Source organism: Scatophagus argus, chromosome 1 (assembly GCF_020382885.2).
Source record: "Scatophagus argus isolate fScaArg1 chromosome 1, fScaArg1.pri, whole genome shotgun sequence".
Classification (NCBI taxonomy): Eukaryota; Metazoa; Chordata; class Actinopteri; family Scatophagidae; genus Scatophagus; species Scatophagus argus.
The window spans coordinates 3,092,757-3,116,645 of NC_058493.1; the positions used below are offsets into that span (position 1 = coordinate 3,092,757).

At 40.4% G+C, this 23,889-nt stretch overlaps 1 protein-coding gene across 2 annotated transcripts; it reads left to right on the forward strand.

Moving 5' to 3' along the window:
* The first annotated feature begins 202 nt into the window (after positions 1-202).
* LOC124061894 (AP-2 complex subunit alpha-2) lies at positions 203-23,299 on the forward strand. Of its 2 annotated transcripts, XM_046394258.1 has the most exons (23): positions 203-604; positions 2,928-2,996; positions 5,543-5,685; positions 5,840-6,033; positions 6,823-6,952; positions 7,283-7,384; positions 7,514-7,622; positions 9,244-9,394; positions 9,883-10,051; positions 12,215-12,352; positions 12,438-12,620; positions 13,514-13,611; positions 15,102-15,333; positions 16,096-16,260; positions 16,677-16,766; positions 17,916-18,058; positions 18,973-19,055; positions 19,243-19,332; positions 19,649-19,772; positions 19,993-20,109; positions 20,858-20,927; positions 21,793-21,927; positions 22,019-23,299. In XM_046394258.1, exons 1-23 carry the CDS (start codon positions 538-540, stop codon positions 22,094-22,096), a joined length of 2,880 nt encoding a protein of 959 aa, XP_046250214.1. In that variant the 5' UTR covers positions 203-537; the 3' UTR covers positions 22,097-23,299. The 2 variants fall into 2 exon arrangements, with proteins under 2 accessions (XP_046250214.1, XP_046250292.1); XM_046394336.1 differs by lacking the exon at positions 16,677-16,766 and having other exon boundaries at positions 204-604.
* The last annotated feature ends 590 nt before the right edge of the window (positions 23,300-23,889 follow it).

Genomic DNA, 23,889 nt, shown 5'->3' on the forward strand with positions numbered 1-23,889 from the left:
TGAAGGTAAAATGAATTTTAGTGAAATTCGTATAACCTTATTATAGCTATATTTGTTATTTATTTGTTCATACTTGTCTAGTGAAAATCAGCAACATGATTGCGGCAGCTGATTTTATGTCTGTAACACTCAGTGTTCTATTTGGCTGATCCAAAACAAATAAAACTCTAGCAACCACAACATTGAGCAATAGTCTGTATTAATCTGTGAGTGTCGGAGTTTACGTTGTTTAAATTTTGGAGTAGTGTACGCTGCTGTTATTCACGTTTCTAGGCTGATCCACTTGAAGGGAAAATCAGTTGTTGTTGTTAAGAAACTTAACATGTATGGAACGCAGCCCGGCTCTCGGTTGTAGGTGTAGCTCGAGACGTATTGAACGCAGCCGCAGCTTGTCTGGTTCCTGTCTCCGTCATACATCGGGGCTCCCTGGACGAGACAGGATTTGCTAGCTTAGCAAACTTTGAAACAAAGTTAGCCTGTATAGTTAGCTTATTTTAAACACAGAAGAGAAACGCCACGTTAACAGGGGTGAACAAAATGCCTGCAGTGTCTAAAGGGGATGGGATGCGTGGCCTGGCCGTGTTCATCTCTGACATCAGAAATTGTAAGTTTGTTTATGACATTCATAACAATTCTTGGTGGGGCGAGTGACAAGCTCATTCGCTGGTGTCACGTTGACCTGTATTTGCGAACTGACGGGTCGTGAAGTGTACTTTTGTGTAACCACAAAAGTGATAACTTTAACCTATTAAAACGGCCTTGGACAGCCGCTCAGCTGGCTAGCCTAGACTCACTACATTAGCCGCTAGCTTCCAGATGCTAACGTCATGTTGAAGGGCGTGGACCACCGCTAACTGGAGATAATGCAAAACTGGCATTTTTATCTGTGAGCTCTGCAGGGTATCCAAGTTTGTCTACTGTACTGTTTTTAAACACTTTGCTATCAGAAACATACACCATTTACAGACTGTTTACAAAATGTTAGAACTGACAGTGTCACTTGACTTTCTGTGAGGAATATATCAGGCAACGTCATAAAGAGGTGCGCGGATACAATTCTGATCATTCTGGTGTAATTGACATAATAGTGGCCTAAAGCGGGCTTAAAACCGGCGCTTAAACATTCAGCTAGAGACCCTTTAGAAGAAATGACCATTTCAGGAAGAATGGTACATAGTTATTATATACCGTTCATTAAGCATCATATAACAGTATTCTCCGTATAGTGTATTTCTACAGGGCGGAACCACAGACAAGTTGCCTAACATTTCCTTTCGCCTCTTTGCTTTTCCTTCTTCCCAACTGTAAGCTGTTAATGTCAATATGGTGTAATAACGGTACTATTTTGATCAGGCCAAATGTATAGTAAAAACTTTAGAATTACTTGCAAGTACTGTGCTGAAAATGGGACTCTCTGAATTTGAGGCTATAAAGAGTCCTATGTCAGAGAATAGGTGATATAGGGAAGCACACTGTACTCATTGTTTGACTTTCACATCCCTTATAATGTTGCAGTTGGGTCAAAACATTGTCATAGTTGTTATGTAAATATCTTGTAATTATATGGTCTTACTCTCACAAGTATGGGAAAATTGACTTCTTGTAATAACAACATCTTTCCCCGGTATTTCTGAGGAAGTGAGTTACAGAAGAAAGATGAAAAATTAGTTTTTTTCCCCCTTCCTTCTATTGATATTTCAAAAGATATAGATGTTATTGACTAATATGCATGACATGTCTGTGTCAGCATTGCTCCAGTCACAACCTCTCACAATGCTCACACTGATCTAATTGTTGTCTTGTCAGTCCACCAGTCCCAGCCCTTTAAGTTCTGAGCAGAATTTTTGCTGTTTCAGTGTATACTGTCAGCAAGTACACTAGGGCCCAAACGTTTTGTAGCTATGCAGTTCCAGTGAAACACCACAATGTTTAGTCAACAGAGGTGTTTACTGTGTTTATCACTTAATGCTGTTGTTGCATCTGCACTGAAAATGTTTTGTTGGAGGTAGATTCACTCTCTTCAGATCTGCACACCACAGTTTCTACACGTGCATTCATAATTTAGAGATTGTTTTCTCATAATATGAATTTCACAATTCATATTATCATATTATGAGAATTCATATATGAATTTCACAATTCATATTATGAGAGTTATTTTTTTAAATGATGTGATAAAGATCTGAAAGTAATGAGCTGCTGATAGTGAGACGCAGTTGATGCCGAAATCTGTAATTGCCTTCCTTGCATGCAATGTTCTTTGGTGCAAATGAGATGTATTCAAAAGGTATTCAGACACACCTCTTTATGGGGTTGTTCTCCAGGGAGTTACGCTAGGCCCCTTATTTCCAGTGAAGGCCCTTTTCTATTCCAGCATGACTGTACCCCAGTGCACAAAACAAAGTCCATAAAGACATGGTTGGATGAGTTTGGTGTGGAAGAACTTGACTGGCCCACACAGAACCCTGACCTCAACCACAGTGAACACCTTTCAGATGAACTGGAATGGAGACTGCAAGCCAAGGTTTTTGATCTGACCTCACAAATGCTCTACTGCATGAATGGGCAAAAAATCCTACAGAAACACTTCAAAATCTTGTGGAAAGCCTTCCCAGAAGGGTGGAAGCTGCTGTGTCTGCAAAACTGTCTGTGTATTGAGAAAGCAATGTCAAGTCCCTGTCAGGTGCCCCAATGCTTTTGTATTTATAGTGTAGCTAGTATGTCTTTGTGCCATGTGCCCCATCTGAAAGAGTCATGACATTGCACTGAGTGACATTTATTCATTATGGTGTTCACAACAAGTTTATTCCTCTAAACTCAGTGAAAAAAAGAGCAAAGCAGAGTAAACAAGGAAAAACAATGGTTTATTCAACTTGATGAGTGATCCCGGCACTATGTAACATGCATATATCTTGATCTGTTTGCAGGTAAAAGTAAAGAGGCAGAAATTAAGAGGATAAACAAAGAACTGGCCAATATCCGTTCCAAATTTAAAGGTAGGTGAACAGTACTGACAATCCAGACTAAACTTCAGGCATGAGGAAGCATGTATATATATATAGTATATACATATTTGTACATATATGAACATATAACACTGATTGGTAGCACTTGGTGTATTTTTTGATCAGAATAAAATCCTTTACTTTGTATAACACAGTGTCTTCTATTGCTGTTGATGTGCTTTGCTAACTCTTTCCTGACTGTCTCTGCTTTACCCCCTTTCAGTTTCTTCATAGTTTTTCAGTGGCTGTTGCCAGGTCTATACTGTTAAATGTTCACACTTCACTGTGAATTTGGCTGTCTTAATCTCCATGTTGGTGTTGTTGCTCCTGCCATCACCACCTGTTCCTCTCTGCCTATATATACTCTCTGACTATAAGTTTACACCAGAATGAACCTGCTGTCGCTGCCCATAGTGCCCAGTATACTGGCCTATCGTCATTGTAGCATATATCTTGTGTGCTCTCCCGTTCCCACATTATTCCAAGGTTTGACCAATTTCTTTGGTGGAGATTGTTTTGTAAGTATGAAAGATATAGAAATTGTCAGGCCCAGGTGCACCAAACCCAGTGCTGGGAAAGTATGTATGGTGCTGTAGCTGCTGTAGTCTCTGATGACATGCGTGTTCTAGACATAATTGAAGTCTATAAAATGGAAGAAATTAAAAGCTGACCAAATCCTTTCAAAAATCCACAAATTTGCAATCAAAAGAAAGAAGAAGAATTTGACCCATCAATGCAATGTTTGTGGGACATTGGCATTTACTGTATTTAAAGATGGCATGAGAACTCTCCAAAGCGAAGCCAAAACATCTTGATTACCCCAGGTGGCTGGCTCCAGAATAGGTCCTAAACCCCTCCCCCTCCATGCCCATACACATCAACTGAAATGTTCCCAGAGATGGTTTCAGTCATTTCATTTTAGGTTGTTTTTATCATGTTGATGTATGTCTTCATTTTTCTTATAAGTTCGGTTTTAATTAGTTATTTGTTGCTATAAAAAGTGAGTGAAACATCATTATTGACAGCTGAGTGCTGCTTCTGATTGGGTCAGACAGGTGTATGGGCGGCTTCACTGCTTGATCGCTACTGTGCAAACTCAAACTGAATGTCACCATCAGAAGACGGCAGCACTTGCATCTACGATATTTTGGCTTCACTTTTGTTGAGAAAGTTGCAGAAAGTTGAGATGCGTCATCCATCTTAGTATATGTCAGTGGATTTTGTTTCCCCTCCAGTTTATCTCCTTTGTTTGCATCTGGGTTCTGTGTCATCCTGACCAAATAATTGGAAATTAATCTTTGAAGTTACAAATGATTTTCAATATGTTATGCCATGTGCAGCTTCATGGAAGCACTTGTAAACTGTACTTAAGTAACTTTAGAGACTTGATTTAAAGGAAAGAAAAGAAAACGTTCACTGATTACTGGTAAGGTCTTTAAACGGTGGCATTTTGTCATTAGTCAGTGCTGATAATTCAGAACATCAGTTGAAAAGCATCACAATGAGAGCAACATTTTGCCAAATCACTTTTTTTAAGCCACATCTTTGTACACAGAGCAACAAATGATAAGAGGATGACACACTGTAAACTTCTTGAGTCTTGACCTAAAATGACCTAACAGCAAAAGTAAATGTGATACAAACAAAGGGTGTGACACAGACTACTTATATCTTTAACGAGGCAAAGTCCCTTCTCTTCTGGTATCACTTGTCGTGAAACCTTATTCCCAAAAAAATTGTTTAAGGTGGTCAATGGAGACAATATTATTTACACATAAGATTTTTATCACTTGAAAATATAATTTTGTACCTGAAGCAAATGGCAGTTTGTCACAAAACTGTTGAAGGCTGAAAATATATAATTAGAAGTATAATAATTAGAAATAAAATCCCATGGTAGCCCACCAGAAGGGGAGGATTTTTGCCTCTGTTGGCTTCACAGAAGCACTCATTTGGAGCTGTGCTGTGTGCTAGCAAAGACAGCTTGAACTGCTTTTGAAGCAGATGTTGGGCTGATGCTCTGTGATGTGCTTGGATTTTAGAACTGAACAGACCAGGACACACACTTTTCATGTCTTTGGCTGCAAATGTGAGTCTTAAGGTAAAACATGAGAGTCAGTGTAGTGCAGATGTGCTGACTCTACTGATACTGGGTGGAGGTCAGACATAATATTGCCATTCTTGTACTTATCTGTAAGATGTATTGAAGAAAAAACTAAAACAAAACTATCTATTAAGGGAAAACATGAACCATAAATACATGACAAATTGATATACCAACATTATCCTGAGGTGCCAACATTAACTCTAATCCGAAAATCCTGTTCAATAATTTGTTCATTCCACCCATGAAGTATTTGGCTGTAAAAATTACAAATTACTCACTTGTTTATAAAGTGTGTCAAAAAATAACTGCTTTCTTTAACATCTACTGTACTCACAGGGCGGGGCAATGTTGTATAATTGAAATCTCTGCATATGTAACTTCATGTAGAAATTCAGATCCATTTTGTGTGTGTGTGTGTGTGTGTGAATAGGAGACAAGGCTCTAGATGGCTACAGTAAAAAAAAGTATGTCTGCAAGCTGCTCTTTATCTTTCTTCTGGGCCATGACATTGACTTTGGACACATGGAGGCTGTCAACCTCCTCAGCTCCAACAAGTACACAGAAAAACAGATTGTAAGTTTGTCCTCATGTTCATTCACTGTAAGAAGTTGAGAGCTTATAGATCATTGTTTGGGTGAAGGGGTGGGCAAATAAATTGACGTATATCATTTCTTGTTTATGTGACAGAATCGCAGTAAAACACATTTTTTCCCATGTCCCTTTTCAGGGTTACCTGTTCATCTCGGTGCTGGTGAACTCTAACAGCGACCTGATCCGTCTAATTAACAACGCCATTAAGAATGACCTGGCCAGCCGCAACCCAACCTTCATGAACTTGGCCTTGCACTGCATTGCTAATGTGGGCAGCAGAGAAATGGCTGAAGCTTTTGCTTCTGAAATTCCCCGCATCTTAGTGGCAGGGTTTGTACATAAACCTTAATGCATAGAGATTTTAACTGGCCTTAAGTGTCAAATAACAGATAGTTAAGTTGTACACAAGTAGCTCTTGGTTACATTTGATGAGTAGGTAACAAAATAAGAAAAATAAGACTGCCTGCATGAATTCTTGTTTTTTGTAGCGAAAGCAGTGACACGTTCATATCAGTTCTTCACTTAAAGTAATAATTCATCAGGTTTTCATTATTTTAGACCCAGTTTGCTGGCATTTCTTCCACCATGGATATTCACTGCGCTTATGGCCTGTAATTGCCTCTTATATAGTTACAGTTTTCAATGTAATGGCCCTGACACACTAGACTGACTGTCAGCCAAAGGGTATTTGGTAAGGGTTTGGGGCCTTACTTTTTGCTGTGTTTTCCCACATTGTTGGTAGTAGTCAGCCCTTGCTGTTTTTTACAGTTTTGATATTTGCTAGTCTATGGAGGCTGCCCAAGACACAGAGCACAGAGCTGCAATAGTTCATATGTAACACATTGACAGAGAGGAACAGACCTTTTAAATTGTTCACTGCTTAAGCAGGCCTTGTATTCAGTTTTGATCATTTGTTAAAACAGATGAAATTATGTGAAGGACTGCTTGGACTAACATTAATAACTCTTGCTGAATGGACAAACAAAGCCGTGTGGAGAGCCATTCGGAGAAAGAGAGAGCAGGAGCACCGGTGTGGTAACGTGTGTGTGAGAGAGAGGTTGATACACAAGTGATTTGGCATGAAACTCTGTGCTGTTGTATTATGCATGCCTTTATCAGGGACACCATGGACAGTGTGAAGCAAAGTGCAGCACTATGCCTGCTGCGACTCAACAGGACGTCTCCTGACCTGGTGCCCATGGGTGAATGGACAGCACGAGTGGTCCATCTGCTTAATGATCAGCATCTGGTAAGACTGCAGCTGTGTCCCAGTTCCATACTACATACTGATTCTAATTGATTCAGGTTCTAGGGTTTTATTGATGTCCAACATTGCTCATATTGCATCATTTTAGTTAGTATAAAAAGAGTCAAATGTTTAGATTTTTTGATATTCTAACTGCTTAAACAGTATGATGATATGACATTGTGACGATTGGTGTGTAGGACAAATGGTATGGATTTGGGACGTAGCATTTGTCCCGTTTGCCTTCACTCTCTCCTAAGTGTGCACCTGATGAAGATGATAAAATATTGTCTCAGCTACTTTTTGTATAAATGTGTGTCTGTCTGTTGTCAGGGAGTGGTAACAGCAGCCACCAGCCTTATCACCACTCTGGCCCAGAAAAGTCCTGACGACTTCAAAACGTCCATCTCACTGGCGGTGGCCAGGCTCAGCAGGGTGGGTGTCTTCCTGTAACTTCACGTGATGTCTTAATCACACTAAGCTCAACATAAAATCACACTGAGATCAAACATAAAATCTGATTTCACTGTCTAATCATGTGCTCCCTCGTTGTTTCTTCTCCAGATTGTGACTTCTGCATCCATTGACCTACAGGACTACACATACTACTTTGTTGCTGCGCCATGGCTGTCTGTCAAATTGTTGCGCCTGCTACAGTGCTACCCTCCACCTGGTATGCAGTATAGTTCATGTGTTTGCATTGTAGAGGAGTACAATCCCATCATGTGATAAGTGATTAGCTCAACTTCATCATTTGGACTAGATTACAAACCACATCCATTATCAGAATTTGTTAGTGGCAAAAGAAATAATCTGCACCTCTTTCAAAACACACCCACTTATACATGAGTGGCTCAGACAATAGCCGTAGCCTATCAAAATAAATTGATAATGTTATCAAAAATGTCATTATATATAGGTATATAAATATTGTTATTTAACAACTAATAAGGATAAGCTATGAACTGTGTTCCCCTAACTGTGAAACATACAGGGATAAATGCTGATATTGTAAGCAACGGTATTGACTTTTAGTAAAATGCTACCTTTGTAAGGGGTCCTTTTGCGTGTCTGTTCATGTACTGGTTGAGTGAACAACATAGTCTATGGACAGAAGTATCCAGACAGGCCCTTTACTTCCAGTGAAGGGAAATCTTCATGCTTCAGCATACCAAGACATTTTGGACAATGCTATGCTTCCAACTTTGTGGCAACAGTTTGTTGAAGGCCCTTTTCTATTCCAGCATGACTGTATGAGTTTGGTGTGGAAGAACTTGACTGGCCCACACAGAACCCTGACCTCAACCACAGTGAACACCTTTCAGATGAACTGGAATGGAAATTGCAAGCCAAGCTTTTTGATCTGACCTCACAAATGCTCTACTGCATGAATGGGCAAAAAATCCTACAGAAACACTTCAAAATCTTGTGGAAAACCTTCCCAGAAGGGTGGAAGCTGTTAGAGCTGCTTTGCTAAGAAAACATTTGACACAGTATACTTAGAAGACCAGTGTAAGAAATCTGAATATTTTTGGTCTATTTTTGGTAAATTAATTAAATATACATCTACATACTGGTAGAGCCACATTTGCAGGTCCCTGACAAAAGCTGTCGCTGGTGTTGATTGCAGCAGGTACACTATATTGTCAAACGTATTCGGACACAGGGTTCTTTATTATTTAATACAGGTGTGGTTTTCAGGGGTTGGGCTAGGCTTCTTACTTCTGTTCTAGCGGCAAAGCTGTCTATGTATTTAGAATGCAATGTCATTGAAGTCCCTTTTAGTGTAATGATCAGGTGTCCCAGTACTTAAAGTGTAGGTCTTGTAAGTAAGACAGATTTGGAGCTGTTGGAAGATGTGCTTTTTTCACTTTGGACAGAGCCAGTGTATGCACCCCTAAGTCCAATCATTAAACTAACCTAGGCTTTAAGAATAGAATAAAGTTGTATCGAATGATTTTTACAACAGATGGCTCTAGAGTTGAAAAATTAAAATACCAAAAACCTGTGGAAATGACCCTGGATATAATATCAGTTTATTTCATTCTTTTTGGATAAACACATGGCAAAAATCCTGTGTTTACTCAGACACCCAACAGAAACCCAACAACATGGGCCTCCCACTGAACTCTGTACCCTTCTTGTAGTGTGATGTTACACAGTGATTTGACTCGCTGCTATTATAAAAAATAATCTATAATGAAACTCTGCTAATAGTTTGTGGAAGTGATGATGTTGACAGTAGTTCAAGTAAAGGCTAGGAGGCATTAAGAAAGTAGCTGTTGTTGTTGTAGAGGATGCAGCACTGCGAAGTCGTCTGACAGAGTGCCTGGAAACCATCCTCAATAAAGCCCAGGAGCCACCCAAGTCCAAGAAGGTCCAGCACTCCAATGCAAAGAATGCAGTTCTGTTTGAAGCCATTTCCCTCATCATCCACCATGACAGGTTGGTCTTATTCATTGTGACAAGCTTTTTGCTGCTCAGTGAATTCCTGGAATATGATGCAATTACAGAGTTGTTGTTGTTGTTATTTTTAGCATCGGGTCACTGGATAGGTTTTTTTTCCTAAGAACTAATATCCTGACACCGAAAAGAAAGGTTCAACTTAGACAAGTAAACTGGTCTAACTAAAAGAAAACATTTAGAAGGGTAACAGTTAAAAAAAGCCTACAGGAGCCATTTGAAACGATTTTGCAGAAATGCACATCCCCACGATGTGCCTCAAGGCACAAAGTGCATTGAAAGTAATGTAAAAGTGCCAAGAACAGAACACTAAGCTCTGACTAAGTGATGCTTTATCTATAAACCTTACATCAAAGCCACAGAGCAAACCTGGCTGTCAGTAGTTCACATTTCTCTGTTGTGTATCACTTGTAGGTTTTTGCATGTTGGTGTTTGGTCACGACATCTAGTTGTTGTATCTTTTCTCTCAGTGAGCCCACGCTGTTGGTACGAGCCTGCAACCAGTTAGGCCAGTTCCTGCAGCACAGGGAAACCAACCTCCGTTATCTGGCTTTGGAGAGCATGTGCACATTGGCCAGCTCTGAGTTTTCTCATGAGACTGTAAAGACGCATATAGAAACTGTGATCAACGCTCTAAAGGTGAGTCCTTCATGAGCTTTTTTAGGTTAATATGAAAGCGATGTGTGCAACTTGGATAATTTCTTTCAGAACTTGTTGGTTGCTCTTCCATGTTTTTTAACATTTCAGCTTTTTTTAAGCTTCATAACCATCTGACCAGTGAGTAGATGTGTCTGAAATGTGTCTGAAATGCCACTTAAATTGTTATTTACTTTACTCACTACTACTGCTTTACTTTACTCACTACTACTGCTTTACTTTGCCTCTAATAAAAAAAAATATTGAGTTTGCATTAAATGTCATTCTTAGCCTTAGGATGCTTACAAAACACCTTTAGTCAGAGGAACTTAGAGGCAGTCCAGGATTTTATCATATGACAACAACACCAATGTTGCTGTTGTCATTGTCACTTGTGTCCACAACCATCACAGGAAGCCGTGATCCAATATCCTGTACTATGGAATAAATGAAAGTTAAAGGAATTAAGCTTGAATATAATGAATTGAATCTATAGCATTAAAGACACAAGCACATTCCTGTGTTTTCAATGTGTAACATTATTTCAGTATTAATTCAAACTTTGATTGACAAACTCAACAGTGACAGACTTTAAACAGGACTTTTAATCAGGCAAATACTGCAGTTGGTCTGTCTTCATTGCTGCCTGCTGACTGGAGGGGAAATGTCCATGAACATACAGAGAGGAAAGGGAAATAACTGCAGTGTGTGAGTGCAGAGTTCATTGAAACACAGAACTGAATACAGACAAACACACACACACTTGGTGGCTGTCATTGCTTGCTAACTTAAAACTAATGTACAGTGAGGTACTGGCTGTCCGGAGGGAATAAACACAAATGATCCTGTGGTCAAACTTGTGTCTTGCCTTGAGTTATTCCCCACATAAAAGTCTTTGAACAGTATACTTCAAATTATTTCCCAAATATAGACGCTGAGGGTTCATGCTCAAATTTGCAACAGCCTGAATTTACGTTATTTGGCCAAAATGATAAGCTACAGAGAGAGTGAGTGCGAACTAAACTCCCTGAAGGGCAGCTTGGCTTGCAGACAGCAGTCAATAGTGGTGAACATGAAATACAACAATTAATATTTAGAAGGGCACTCAGAGAGCACAAACCACCAAGGCCAAATAGTTTTCTATGACACACAAATCTGTGAATGCAACCACCATATCTGGACATGTTTCCAAAAGAATTTTATGTTATTGGAATACGTTAGAATATGACTGTGCATAGCTGAAGCCTCGGCATCACCTCTCAATCATCACTAATGACCCAAGAGAAGTGTGTGGTGGCATCTGCAGAGACACAGTGTGTGCCTGTATTCTCTTCTTCTAATAATAATCCAACATGCGCTTCGTCTGAATTTATTTCTCTGATTCACTGCTTTGTTCTTGTTATTGCCGTTCTGTCTCCTCACTGTCTGGCTCCCTAGAACACCTCTCCTCTCTTGATAAAGGGGGGAGACGCCATCCTGTGGCCAAGTATGACTCATTTTGCAAAGGTGAAAAGTAATTCGTGCATTCACCCCAATGATTCAGATATGCTGCAAGATTTAATAGGCTCTCTCTTGGTTCATGCTACACCCTTCCACCAAGTTTCATGAAAATCAGATCAGCAGTGATCCGCTGACAGACAGGCAAACAGAAAAATAAAGTGGACTGTAAATGTCACCTCTGTGGTGGAAGTAAAAATGAGAATGCATACAGTACTTGCACATGCAAACACAAGTATGAAGGGGAACAGCAATGTTGCTGTTGTCATTGTCACTTGTAACTAAAACCATCAGAGGGGGCTGCACATAACCTTACATTTGAAGATCTGATCTCTGTGCCAGGCTTCAATCAGAGTGAAGAAGCAGGCATTCCTGTACTAGGATAGAATTTATCTGTCAGTTCCTGTTTCTTAATCCTTAAAAACTACTCATTGTATTGCATGTATTAGAACGCAGGGTTATGCGGTATAGTTGTTGTTCCCATGGTTTCTGCTGCACTCCACCTCTCCCCTCTTCCTCTCCCCTCTAGTCGGGTATATTCCATGTTTTTTCATGTTGTTTGTCTGTATGAGCATCTAATGTGGAATTTAAGTAGCTGACGCAGTTGATAAAATCTGCCGGAGATATTTGTCATTTCATATATTTCTATCATGTTTGTTTTCCATACAGACGGAGCGAGATGTCAGTGTTCGCCAACGGGCTGTTGATCTGCTCTATGCCATGTGTGACCGCAGCAATGCCAAGCAGATTGTGGCAGAGATGCTGAGCTACCTGGAGACTGCCGACTACTCAATCAGAGAGGAGATAGTGGGTCATCAGTACAGACCTGTAGACCATTTATTTCCTTTGTATGTGCAGCTCTTATCCTCAGCCAGTTGCCTCTCTTGCTCAGGTGCTTAAAGTGGCTATCCTGGCAGAAAAATATGCTGTGGACTACACCTGGTACGTGGATACCATCCTCAACCTTATCCGCATCGCCGGTGACTATGTCAGCGAGGAGGTGTGGTATCGCGTCATCCAGATTGTCATAAATCGAGATGATGTTCAAGGCTATGCTGCCAAGACCGTCTTTGAGGTGGGCATGAAGATCTGTGCTATCACAAATTAGTTGGACTGTCAGTGTGCACCCTCAGAATCTGTCAAATCAGTGTTCTCAGGCCACTTTTCCTGGCAAACGCTTTCCTAAAGGCACCAAGAGGACTAGATGTGGACTGAGTGGGAATTGGCTACAACTAGTTACACAATGGGGGAATATATGTATTCAGTCACATTGGTTGCTCATGGCAAGCCCATTTCACCGATCATCACCAGCCCTCACATGAACCTTTTTGTTTTAGGTCATTTCAGACATTTTTAAATGGATAGGTATTGATTAAATAAGGCGATTTTTAATGCTTTTTTGCTCTGGATGCAACAGCTGCCACACACAGCTGTCTCCATTGTGTTCTGTTTAAAGACATGAACCACAGAAAGAACAAATGAGTCATTATTATTATAGAATATAAAAGTTTTAGCAGTCGTGATAAATTTATTTCTTAATGCGCAGCTTTTCAGCTGTCAAATTACTTCAGAAAAATTAGCCTACTTCAAGTGTGCACTGTACAGCAAGAGAAAAATACAAATATCAGTTTTAAAAGTATTGAATCAGACTGTGTATTGGCAGATATGAAATTCTATCTGATAGGGATCAACAGGGTCATATGTAGTGGAGGTGTCGCAAGTAGAAACTGAACTGAATCTGCTGACGAAAATCAAGTTTAACCAGTGGCAATCAAACCAGACTCTTTTGGCGCTTAGCCACCAGGAATTTCTCAAGCACTGTATACAGTGGCAAGCAGTGAGGCACTATGTGCTTGTTGCTGGAGTATTTGAAGTCCAAATGGACGTTGTTTGAGCTATATAGCAGTGTATGGTTTCCATCCATGTTGTCCCTAACCCTATGCTGTCGTGTTTTGTCAATCTTTGTAGGCACTACAGGCTCCCGCTTGCCATGAGAACCTGGTTAAGGTGGGGGGTTACATCCTGGGAGAGTTTGGTAACCTTATTGCTGGGGACTCACGCTCCAGGTAAAAACAGCATTCACTTTTCTGAAAGTTGTATCATTGACACCTGCATTTCAACTCAGGTCCTCCAACAACAAAAATCTCACTTGCTTCAAGCACTGTTCAGTCCCGCAGATGCTTAGCAGTGCTTGCATCATTGAAACGTGATATTGGAAAATTTAAGTCAAGTCAAGTCAAGTCAACTTTATTTGTATAGCCCATTTTTACAAGCAGTTTGTCTCAAAGGGCTTAACATAACATCAGCAACATCCTCTGCCCTTCGACCCTCACATCGACTAAGGAAAAACTCCCAGAAAAACCTTTAACAGGAAAAAATGGAAGAAACCTCAGGGTGAGCAACAGAGGAGGGATCCCTCACCCAGGACGGGCAGACGTGCAATGGATGTTGTACAGGCAGGAAAGCAATTTGCAACATGAGAAATGACATTACTAAAAAGATAAGCAAAACAAAAAATTTAACAGTAATATCTCTTTCAGAAAAGGTGTCTTTTTACTCTCAGATTGTACTTTCAGCAGAACTGTTTTTTTTTTCTTTTAGAGAGTAATTCTAATCAAACCAGCAGTATCTGCTTGGCTAGATACGACCATGGTTAAGTGAGAACATATCTTTCTGTAATTCGGGTGAACAAAACCTTAAAACACCTTAAAACTGAACATGGGACAGCGTTGTTTACCACAGAACACAAGCAAAAGAAGCAGAGCTGAAGGACAGTATTGCTTAATATACAAGGGAAATATTGACTAACTCAGGAAGAGACTACTGGAGTTTTAAAATGCTAACTGATTTTGAAATCGGGTTGCATCACACACATAAGGAGAAACAGATATACATCTCACCAGTCACAAAAAATACACACACCGCAAATTTGGGGATAGCGACACAAACTACAAGTTATTATGAAGATTATTGTGTCAGAGAGGGCAGTGCACCAAGTGATCCCTCATGTGATCTCATGGGGAAACAGGTGTAAACAAAATGGAGATTGATGTGAGCGACAGTGACAACTTGCTGTAGTAATGGCTTACAGTGAGAAAAAACAAAAGCGGAAGGTTAAATGAGTCTGGATGAGAAATGGGTAGTAAAATGCGGTCAACTTGAGTTGTCTGTTCTTCAGCAAGAATGTTGACCATTGCTTGGCAACACTGTCAGCTACTCTGACATGTCTCTCTGGCTAGCATGGCCTTGCTCAGAAAGTATTGATATAATCATCCAGATTTTAAATTGTAAAAATCAAATGTGTTCAGAGGTGACACAGATGCATCTGCAAGCAGCATGGGAGGTTAAAGACTAGATCTGTAAGTGATGGTCTCACATTACCAGATCTTTTCTGAACATCTCTGCCAACCAGAGTTACAGAGCAGAATTCTCAAATTTTCTTGTCTGAAAGTCTGGATTAAATTGTCTGTACCTGAACCTGGTTTTAGTTTTCTCTAGAGAGGACCGAAGGTTAGAAGGTTTTACTGTTTCTGTTTTGTGCTGTCTTCTCCTTTAGCCCTCTGGTCCAGTTCAACCTTCTACACTCCAAATTCCACCTGTGCTCTGTGCCAACTCGGGCGCTGTTGCTGTCTGCCTACATCAAGTTCATTAACTTGTTTCCAGAAGTGAAGGCCACGATCCAAGATGTCCTGCGCTCAGACAGTCAGCTCCGCAACGCTGACGTGGAGCTTCAGCAGAGAGCTGTCGAGTACCTGAGGCTTAGTTGCATCGCCAGCACTGACATACTGGTTAGTAAATTATGCACGAACAGCAAACGGTCTATCACTCTCACACACACTCAGGCTTTTAAAGCTCCACAGAGAAAGACCACAGTGAGAATTGTTAAGCCAGATTGAGGTTTCAGGTTGATAGAAATCACCAAGAGTGGGCCCTTTGATTTGGTGACATGTTTTAACTATGGTTCTGCTACTTCAGTCACTTCTTTGGTCAGTGTCATTCGGCCTGAGTGAGCTATGTAAGCCATCATGCCATATTGACTCTACTTTTTTTTTACTCTTTTTCTGTCTGGATTTGTGACGCTAAAAATATTTTAAGTCCTCTTACTGCCTCCCAGCATATACTCACATAAGCTCACACACAACTTTTTTATTCATACAAAGCTGTACTTTTGCAAAAAAATAATGAGCAACATGATGGAATTGAAAGTTAACTTATTTTTTCTGACATTTTGTCCACATTTTCATATGAATCACTTAGTATTTTACAGCCTTGATTCCAAAAAGATGGACACTGAATGCAGTGGTAAGTGCAGCAAGTGGAAATATTCTTTATACAATCGTGTCTGCCCATTCTTGCTTTGGAAGGACTGAGACTTCTGAGGTCCCTTTCATACCCAATCATGATACTGTCACCTGTTACCAAGGAAACCGTTAAATTGTGGTATGTTCCAAAGTGGTGTTTTTGGAGCAGCAGACAACTTAACTCCAGCTCCGACTTGTTTGAAATGTGTTGCTTTACTGTATTGTCTTGCTCTCTCTGTCCATCTGCAGGCCACAGTCTTAGAAGAGATGCCTCCATTCCCAGAGAGAGAGTCTTCAATCCTGGCTAAGCTGAAGAAGAAGAAGGGCCCAGGCACTCTGCCTGACATTGACGATGCCCGGCGGAATGTCAACGGCAGCACCGAGCACAACGAGAGCACAGAAGCCACAAAAAAGGTAACTACACTCTAGGACTGTGGTAGGTCACTGTGAAATCTCTTCTTCTGGTTGGTACAGCTTGAATTTTCATTTTTTACTTAAGATTTTTTATACAAACCCTATTGAAGGAAAGCTCTCATACAAATCAGCACATTTAAGAAGTGTTTAGATTTATCCTTATCCCCTAAAACAAGCCTGCATCGCACTGATGTCATGATGACAGACTGTTATCATGTGCACCGTCTTTCTGTGTAATATTCTGTGTATTGCTGAATGTCGTTCATTACTGGTCAGAGTCTTTTGGCCTTTGCCTTTATTTTCTTCCATTTGTCGCATTTGCTTGATCTTTACCCTCATTTGTCCTTTCTTCTCCCTTCCCTGTCTTCACCCCTCTGTCTTTCTTGTCTTTTCTGTTCCATTCCTTTCTCCATCAGTCTTCTCCTTCACTGATGGCAGAGCTTCTCCCTACCAACAGACCTCGCCCTGCCTTTTCTAGTCCCGTCATGCTCTCTGCTGGTACCATGGTATATTGAAACAACACGTAGTACAATGAATTACACCGATGAGCCACACCATTAAAACCACTGAAGCGAATAGCAGTAATCATATGTTTATAATGCATAATAATGTTCTATGGAGAATCTTGGGTTCTTGCAATCACGTGCATGTTCTTTGAGACACGCCACCCACCTTAAGCAGCCTCCCTCTAGCTGGACGATGCACCCCATCACATTTCAAAACAGGTCAGGAACCACAACAATGACCTGAGAACCTGTGGGATGAATAAGCTGAATCCACCCTCCAACCCTCAATGCACAGGATCCAAAGTTCCAATGCTCTTATGCCGATGACCACAAAATACCCCCAGAGGTCCTGTGTCCCTTCCCCTGACAGGTCCGATGGGGCCTCCGTGTTGGAGGGTGGATTCACTTTATTCTAGTGCATCCCACAGGTTCTCAGGGGGTAGTGTGTGACACTCACAGTTATCGCTGTTGCATTATTATGTAAATCAGTCTTTATGTTACTCTGGATTAAAGTCCTGTTGCTCAGTGTTCTCTCAAATCACTCTATTTTTTTCTTTTTTACCTAAACCAGCACTGAACAGATTTGAGTTTTCTTACAGTATTCTGTGGTCAGGACATGCTAGGATTTTATCATATACACAACAAAAAAGTTTGAATATATGGAATAAATGAAAAGTAAAGGAATGAAGCTTGAATGTAATGAATTAAATCTGTAGCCTAGAAGGCACAAGCACTGGCCGGTGTTTTCAATGTTTAATATCAGTATTAATTCAATATTCTCAGATTTCTATCAGTATATTCAGACTCACTTTCCATAATTTCTGACTTTTATTCCATATAGTCAAACTTCATATACAGTATGGGTATAAATGTGATGCAGCTGGGGGGTCGTACCCAAACACACAGTAGCTGTAATGTCATTATAGTTTATATGTCCTGACACGAAAGGTGAGGAGAGTTCAAATTGCAGTTTGACTGTAATGTTCATGCTTTAGAAAGCAATGAATTGAACAGATTCCTGGCACTGTGGCCTCATGTTAAATTGGTGTTTCTGGGCATAAAAACTAATCACTTGTGTTTATATTTTGGTATGCCTTGTACGGAGTTGCTTTCTGTTGAAGTTGATGTTTGCCGCTGTTTCTCTCCCAGGGTTCCACACAGCCCATCACAGACCTGCTCAATCTGAACTCCACCCACTCCACCCCTCCAGCAGGTCCCAGTCTGCTGGTTGATGTCTTTTCTGACAGCTCTGCCCCTGCATCCACAGAAGTGTCTGAGGAACATTTTGGCAGGTGGGACTTTACTGTGAAATCAGTCGAGAAATAGAGGTTTCATCCATTTCTAACTAGTTAGACATCCTGTAGAATAATCCACCTTTCATTAAAACATAAAGTGGCACTCCCTTACATTTGATGTGTTAACCAAACTCCGAAAACACTGGATTTTGTGTTTGTTATAATGGAAATGCCATTGAAACCCCCTGTGTTCCATTACACATTTTTATTCAACAGTGGTTAACAAGTTGACTGAAATGTTAACAGAGTACTGGGGCTGTTGGCTGCATAGGATTTTTACGACTTGTGCGATCCAAACATTTCCAATAACACCAGGGTTGTAGAGTCTAAGGAGTTATTATTTCCATAACACACAAAATAGTCTGATTCTGTCCATATTTGGCAGCATTTAGCCTTTTAACAACAACATTTTTAGTGTGGTCAAACCTGTTAACTCTGCTACTTGATGCACACAAAGGGAGGCTTACACTTGTGTTATTACTGAGGTGCTTTAGTAGCAAGCTAACAGCATATTCCATATTCTCCTAAATCGATTCTTTGTTCAGAACTGACCCTCGCATAACTTGCAGCCTTTATTTAATGGTTAACTGTAACCTGCACTGAATATTTACTGTCAAACTGACCGCTTGCTGCTTGCTGATTCCTGCTTGCTGCTTATTCTTTCCTCCTCCTCTGCCCTTTTCACCAGAACTCTCCTCAGAGCTTGAAAAATCCGATTTTAGGCCTCATAACCGCCTGCAAACCTCACTGATACTCACTTGTTAATAGCTGTTCATAGCCTGTGGTGTCCGCTGTACATACTCTTAAAACACGACTCAAACTGCATTATAATAAATTAGTAAGTTAATAAGTAGTTACAAAATAGTCCATCATGTAATTGTTTTTGTTTACTTCTGTGCTTTCAATTCCAGGTTTGTTTGTAAGAACAATGGTGTTATCTTCGAAAACCAGCTACTGCAGATTGGACTGAAGTCTGAGTACAGACAGAACCTGGGTGAGCTGCTTTATAATACCATTTGTCTTTTTTTTTTTTTTTTACAGACCTCATTAACTTCAACAACTTTTTAAAGGCAGCGTATGACAGTCTAGCATGAGGGGAAAAAAGAAAAGAAAAAGGTGTGGAATGGGGAAAAGGTGAGAAATGTAGAGGTCAGAGGTGTTAAACTGCTATTGTCCTGCAGGTCGCATGTATGTGTTCTACGGCAACAAGACATCGACTCAGTTCCTGAGCTTCTCTTCATCAGTGAGCAGCAACGACACGCTCAAGACTCATATCCTTTTCTACTGCTTGATAGCTTCTTGATCCATGACTTGCTGTCCAATTCCAGCCTACAGGAGGCACAAGTAACTAAATCAACTATGTCAGTCAGTACGACCACATCGTCTTCCCTGCTTCCCTACACGTCACTTCTGCAGGGCTTGATGTCTCTTTATACCATTCAAACTATAAAGAGACAAAATGACTGAGACCAACCTACAGCAAAACAAATGTGAATGGTGGTGAATACTTTCTAAGGCTGCTGTAGTGTTGTGCTAGTGTGTACAGTATTTGGGTCTTTCTGTGGAGTCCTTGACCACTGTCTCCACAGCTGAATGTCCACGCTAAGACAGTAGACCCCATAATTGAAGGTGGAGCTCAGGTCCAGCAGATCCTCAATATTGAGTGTGTGTCAGATTTCACAGATGCACCGGAACTCAACATCCAGTTCAGGTTGGTGTCTGAATGCATACTTTATCGTTAAATATATAAGCTTAGAAATGTATGAAAGGACTTGCAGGGAATTGGAAATGGTTATGGTTTCTCACTGATTTGATTATAGAGTACAATCAAAGTTGAGAGTGAATCTTCCATTACTGGCCCAGTGTGGTGACAATGGTGAACTATGCTTTCATTATACTGTGAACGTTCATTACTCTGTGTGTGCAAACAGATACGGTGGAACTCTTCAGAACATTGCAGTCAAACTCCCTGTGATGCTCAACAAGTTTTTTCAGCCCACAGAGATGACATCCCAAGACTTCTTCCAGCGCTGGAAACAGCTTGGAGCGTAAGCCCCTCTTTTATGTTCTCAATGCACCACTGTGCCATGGTCCCCGTCAACAGCAGCTGCTGTGCTTGCATGTGTTTGTCAGAAAATACAAAAATAACTGCAGTTTTCAAAGAAGGATTTCATGAACTGTTTGATATTGTGAGCCAGTGGATCAACATTGATCTGGATGTTAACTGTATATTCTCTCAGTTGTAAGTCTCTTAAAAACACAATATTGAGTTAGGATTATCAGACAGTAGGCCAATCACTTGACAATCTGGCTTGGTGCGTAAGATCTGGAATTAAAACCTGCCGAGGCAAATGCAGGCAGATTTTCCATTTGGCGATTATATTTTGCAAGGTTATCCACTGCATTGGTGGGGAAATGTTTGTTCCCCAATAGTCCCATAATAAAAGGTTTTAATAGTTAAATAGTTTAATACTTAAATACTAAGATCACAACCAGTATGCATACATTTTGTCTGGTAATAAATGTGCATGGACAGCACATTTTTTTCATCTACCAACTCAGCCAGTGTGTCAAGAAGCTACTTTTTTGACACTGATTGTACGACACATTCAGCTAACAGGCAGTAACTCTAACTAGCTGAAAGTGAGTAACCTCTCTAAAGGCTCCCTGCATCCGAGCAAGGATCATGTGTAAGGTTAACACAAGTTAAGTGTGTGTTGTAGTGGACAGCATTCTGTCGTAGCAGAACCCCACTCCTGGAGATAAGTAATTCTCTTTTCTGGCTTCCCTTCTCAGTCCTCAGCAAGAGGTTCAGAAAATCTTCAAAGCCAAACACCCAATGGACACAGATGTTACCAAGGCCAAGGTAAAAGAAAAATCACTTCTTCAAGGGACACTGTAGACATGACCAGCTGTGTGTGAAAACATCATAGAACCAATGTGCATGAATGAGTCAGTGGTTGATTGTACTGTATTTGGTTGTTACTGCTCCGTTTTTGCACTTTCATACTTGTTTCATTAGTGATACGTTTATGGTACATTATGTTTATTTATGTTTCATTCAAAGTGTCTCCAAACATTCCCAGCAGAATATTTTAGTCTAAAATTTGTAGAAGCTTTTCTGAAAAACAGTGATGCAGTATTGACCTTTTTTGATATTTTACACTAAACTACAGTCATTTTAAATTCAGTGGGAAAATAATTGATTGTTGAAAGAACTCACAGGTAATGTCATGCATCTAATCCTCACATGGACAAAGGATGGCCCCAGGGCACCAGGGCCACAGCCAGCATGGGGAACATATACATTTGACTTGCAGCATCCTTAAAGATGTCAAGCCAAATGACTTCAGTGAATCTATTGCTGTTCAACTTGATTCCACTAGAGAGCGCTGTTTACATTCAGACTGAACTCAAGGCCTCCAGCTAACTTCAAGTGACAAGTTTTGTTGCAGTTGTGCAGACAGAGACACGAGTAAGTTTGCTTTAAAAGATGACTCTGAACGTCACTTTTTTAACCAAGACTGGACGTCTAAATATTTTGCTGTGTCAATTCAAAGACAGTATGTTTGATATGCCAAGAAAGAAACCAAGTGTTCGAGGTAATGAAATACCACTGCATGGAGACTTGGGGTACAATTTCTTGCTTTAATGTTTTGTTTTGTTTTTAAAAAGCCAGTCTGCTTTTTATACGTACTGACTTTAACTCTCTACCGTGAACCCTTTGGTAGATCTTAGGCTTTGGTGTAGCTCTGCTCGACGGGGTGGATCCCAATCCCATAAACTTTGTTGGAGCTGGGGTCATTCACACTAAGAACACTCAGGTGGGCTGCCTTCTCAGACTGGAGCCCAACACACAAGCACAGGTAAACACACACACACACATTTGTACTCTCATCCCTGTATTGAAGCACCACCTATCCTGTGTAACCGACTGTTTGTGTGTTTTCTATCCAGATGTACCGTCTCACCCTCCGGACCAGCAGAGACTCAGTGTCTCAAAGACTGTGTGATCTCCTGTCTGAACAGTTTTAGACTCAACCCAGCACCAGCATTTTTACAGGCTTTACTCTCCTAGTCTCACTTTAGTTTGGAATTGATGCATTGTACAGTGTAAATTGTTCTTTTTTTTATTTTTACTTACTCTACATGTAAATGAACTGAAATGTATTCTTCACATGCAGCTTTACTAACACGTCACGGCTTTAAACCTGCCTTGTTCTCTGCAGACAGTCCAGAGGCTCTGAATGCGTCTCTGCTGTGTTTTCAGCCCCGGAGCTCTGGAACTGTTGTTGCTGCTGGGTACTGCTTTACAAACACTTTGCAGACTTGCTTAGGAAGCAACAGTGAGATGAGGTTAGAGTAGTAAGCTTACCAGTGATCTCAGTTAATGCAGTTGATCTGAGAGTTTCTATGACACATTTCTTCTTGTTGTTGCACAGAACTGGGAAGCTGTCTTGAACTTCTCACCCACTTTGCACTTGTTAAGTAAAGAAAAAAGTAGATCACATAAGTAGCTGAAATAGATTTAGACAAGAGAATTTTGACTTTGATGTCAGAACTCTTACTGTTATCTCAGGAGGAAAAAGTTAAGCTTTGCTTTGTGGTATTTGGCTGTTACAAGCTTTGTTCTGTCGTGCGAATGTTTCAGCTACATTCTGCATACATTTTACACGTAGAATTCCGACACTCAATTAAAATGGCAAAAAAAGAAAAAAAAATCAATAAGGAACACTAGGTAGCCAATGGATATCATTTTTTGATCCACACAAATGTGCCTGTAAACCTTTGTTACTCTGTGAAGAACAGAAAGAGCCTTCAAGTAGACAAGAGTCTAAAACACTGCCACACTGCCACACTACTTTCACATGAATGCATTTTTTCACAGAGCACTGCTAATATTTCTATATTTCAATAACATATGCTGTATTTGCCGTTTTATATCATGTATTTTTATTGTAGTCCTTGGTGACATATTGATGCTCAGCACGAAGACTGGCTGAAGTGAAAAAAGAAATCCTCCGACAGCCACCTCTAAAGCGGTGTGAAACTCCAGGAAGTGACTGTGCCCAGCCAAGAGATGGTTCCAGCCGTCTCCTGGCCGTAGCTTCATGTCTAACAGACAGATCTGAGCGTGATGTTGTGAGTGATACCATTTGTACGAAAAGGTCAAATATTCTTACAAGAAGTGATTGAAATGAGCAAGAAAAGAAGAATAAATCTTTACATTGTGTAAAAGGGTTTGGACATTTCATGAATGAGCTTTACTGTGACATCATTTTGCCAAATTGTTAACATGTTTAAACAGTGGCTATGGGCCCATGATCACTTTCCCACTTATTTCTTATAGAATATAAGGTTTTACCTTATTTTAAGACAAATGGTCTTGAATTTCTTTTAAGTCCTGTGACTACATGTTTACTTCTTGGGGCCCAGGAGACCGTTGCTTTGTGCCAGAAGACCAACCAGTCCAGTTTCGCTGTGTGCCTTCTGTGGTTTTATGTACATCGGGTGGAGGGTGATTTCAAATTTGCTAACAATGAATAGAACAAATTAAAGCTGTTAATGACCACTTGACAATAAGCACTGGCATTCCTTAAAGCCTGTTTTGGATACAGTACTGTCAACACTTCAATACCCCACATGTGTGTTGTCAAGGTAGTGCTAGGAGGGAAGCCAAAGAGAACTGGTGCCCGACAGCCGTTGAACGATTTGCTTACTGTATCGTGTGGCAGAAGGAAACATGTTAAATGTCTACTCCGGGACGAGGGGCTCATGCTTGTCATTAGCGTTTAGATCCTGATAAGCACAAGCCTTAATGGTATCTC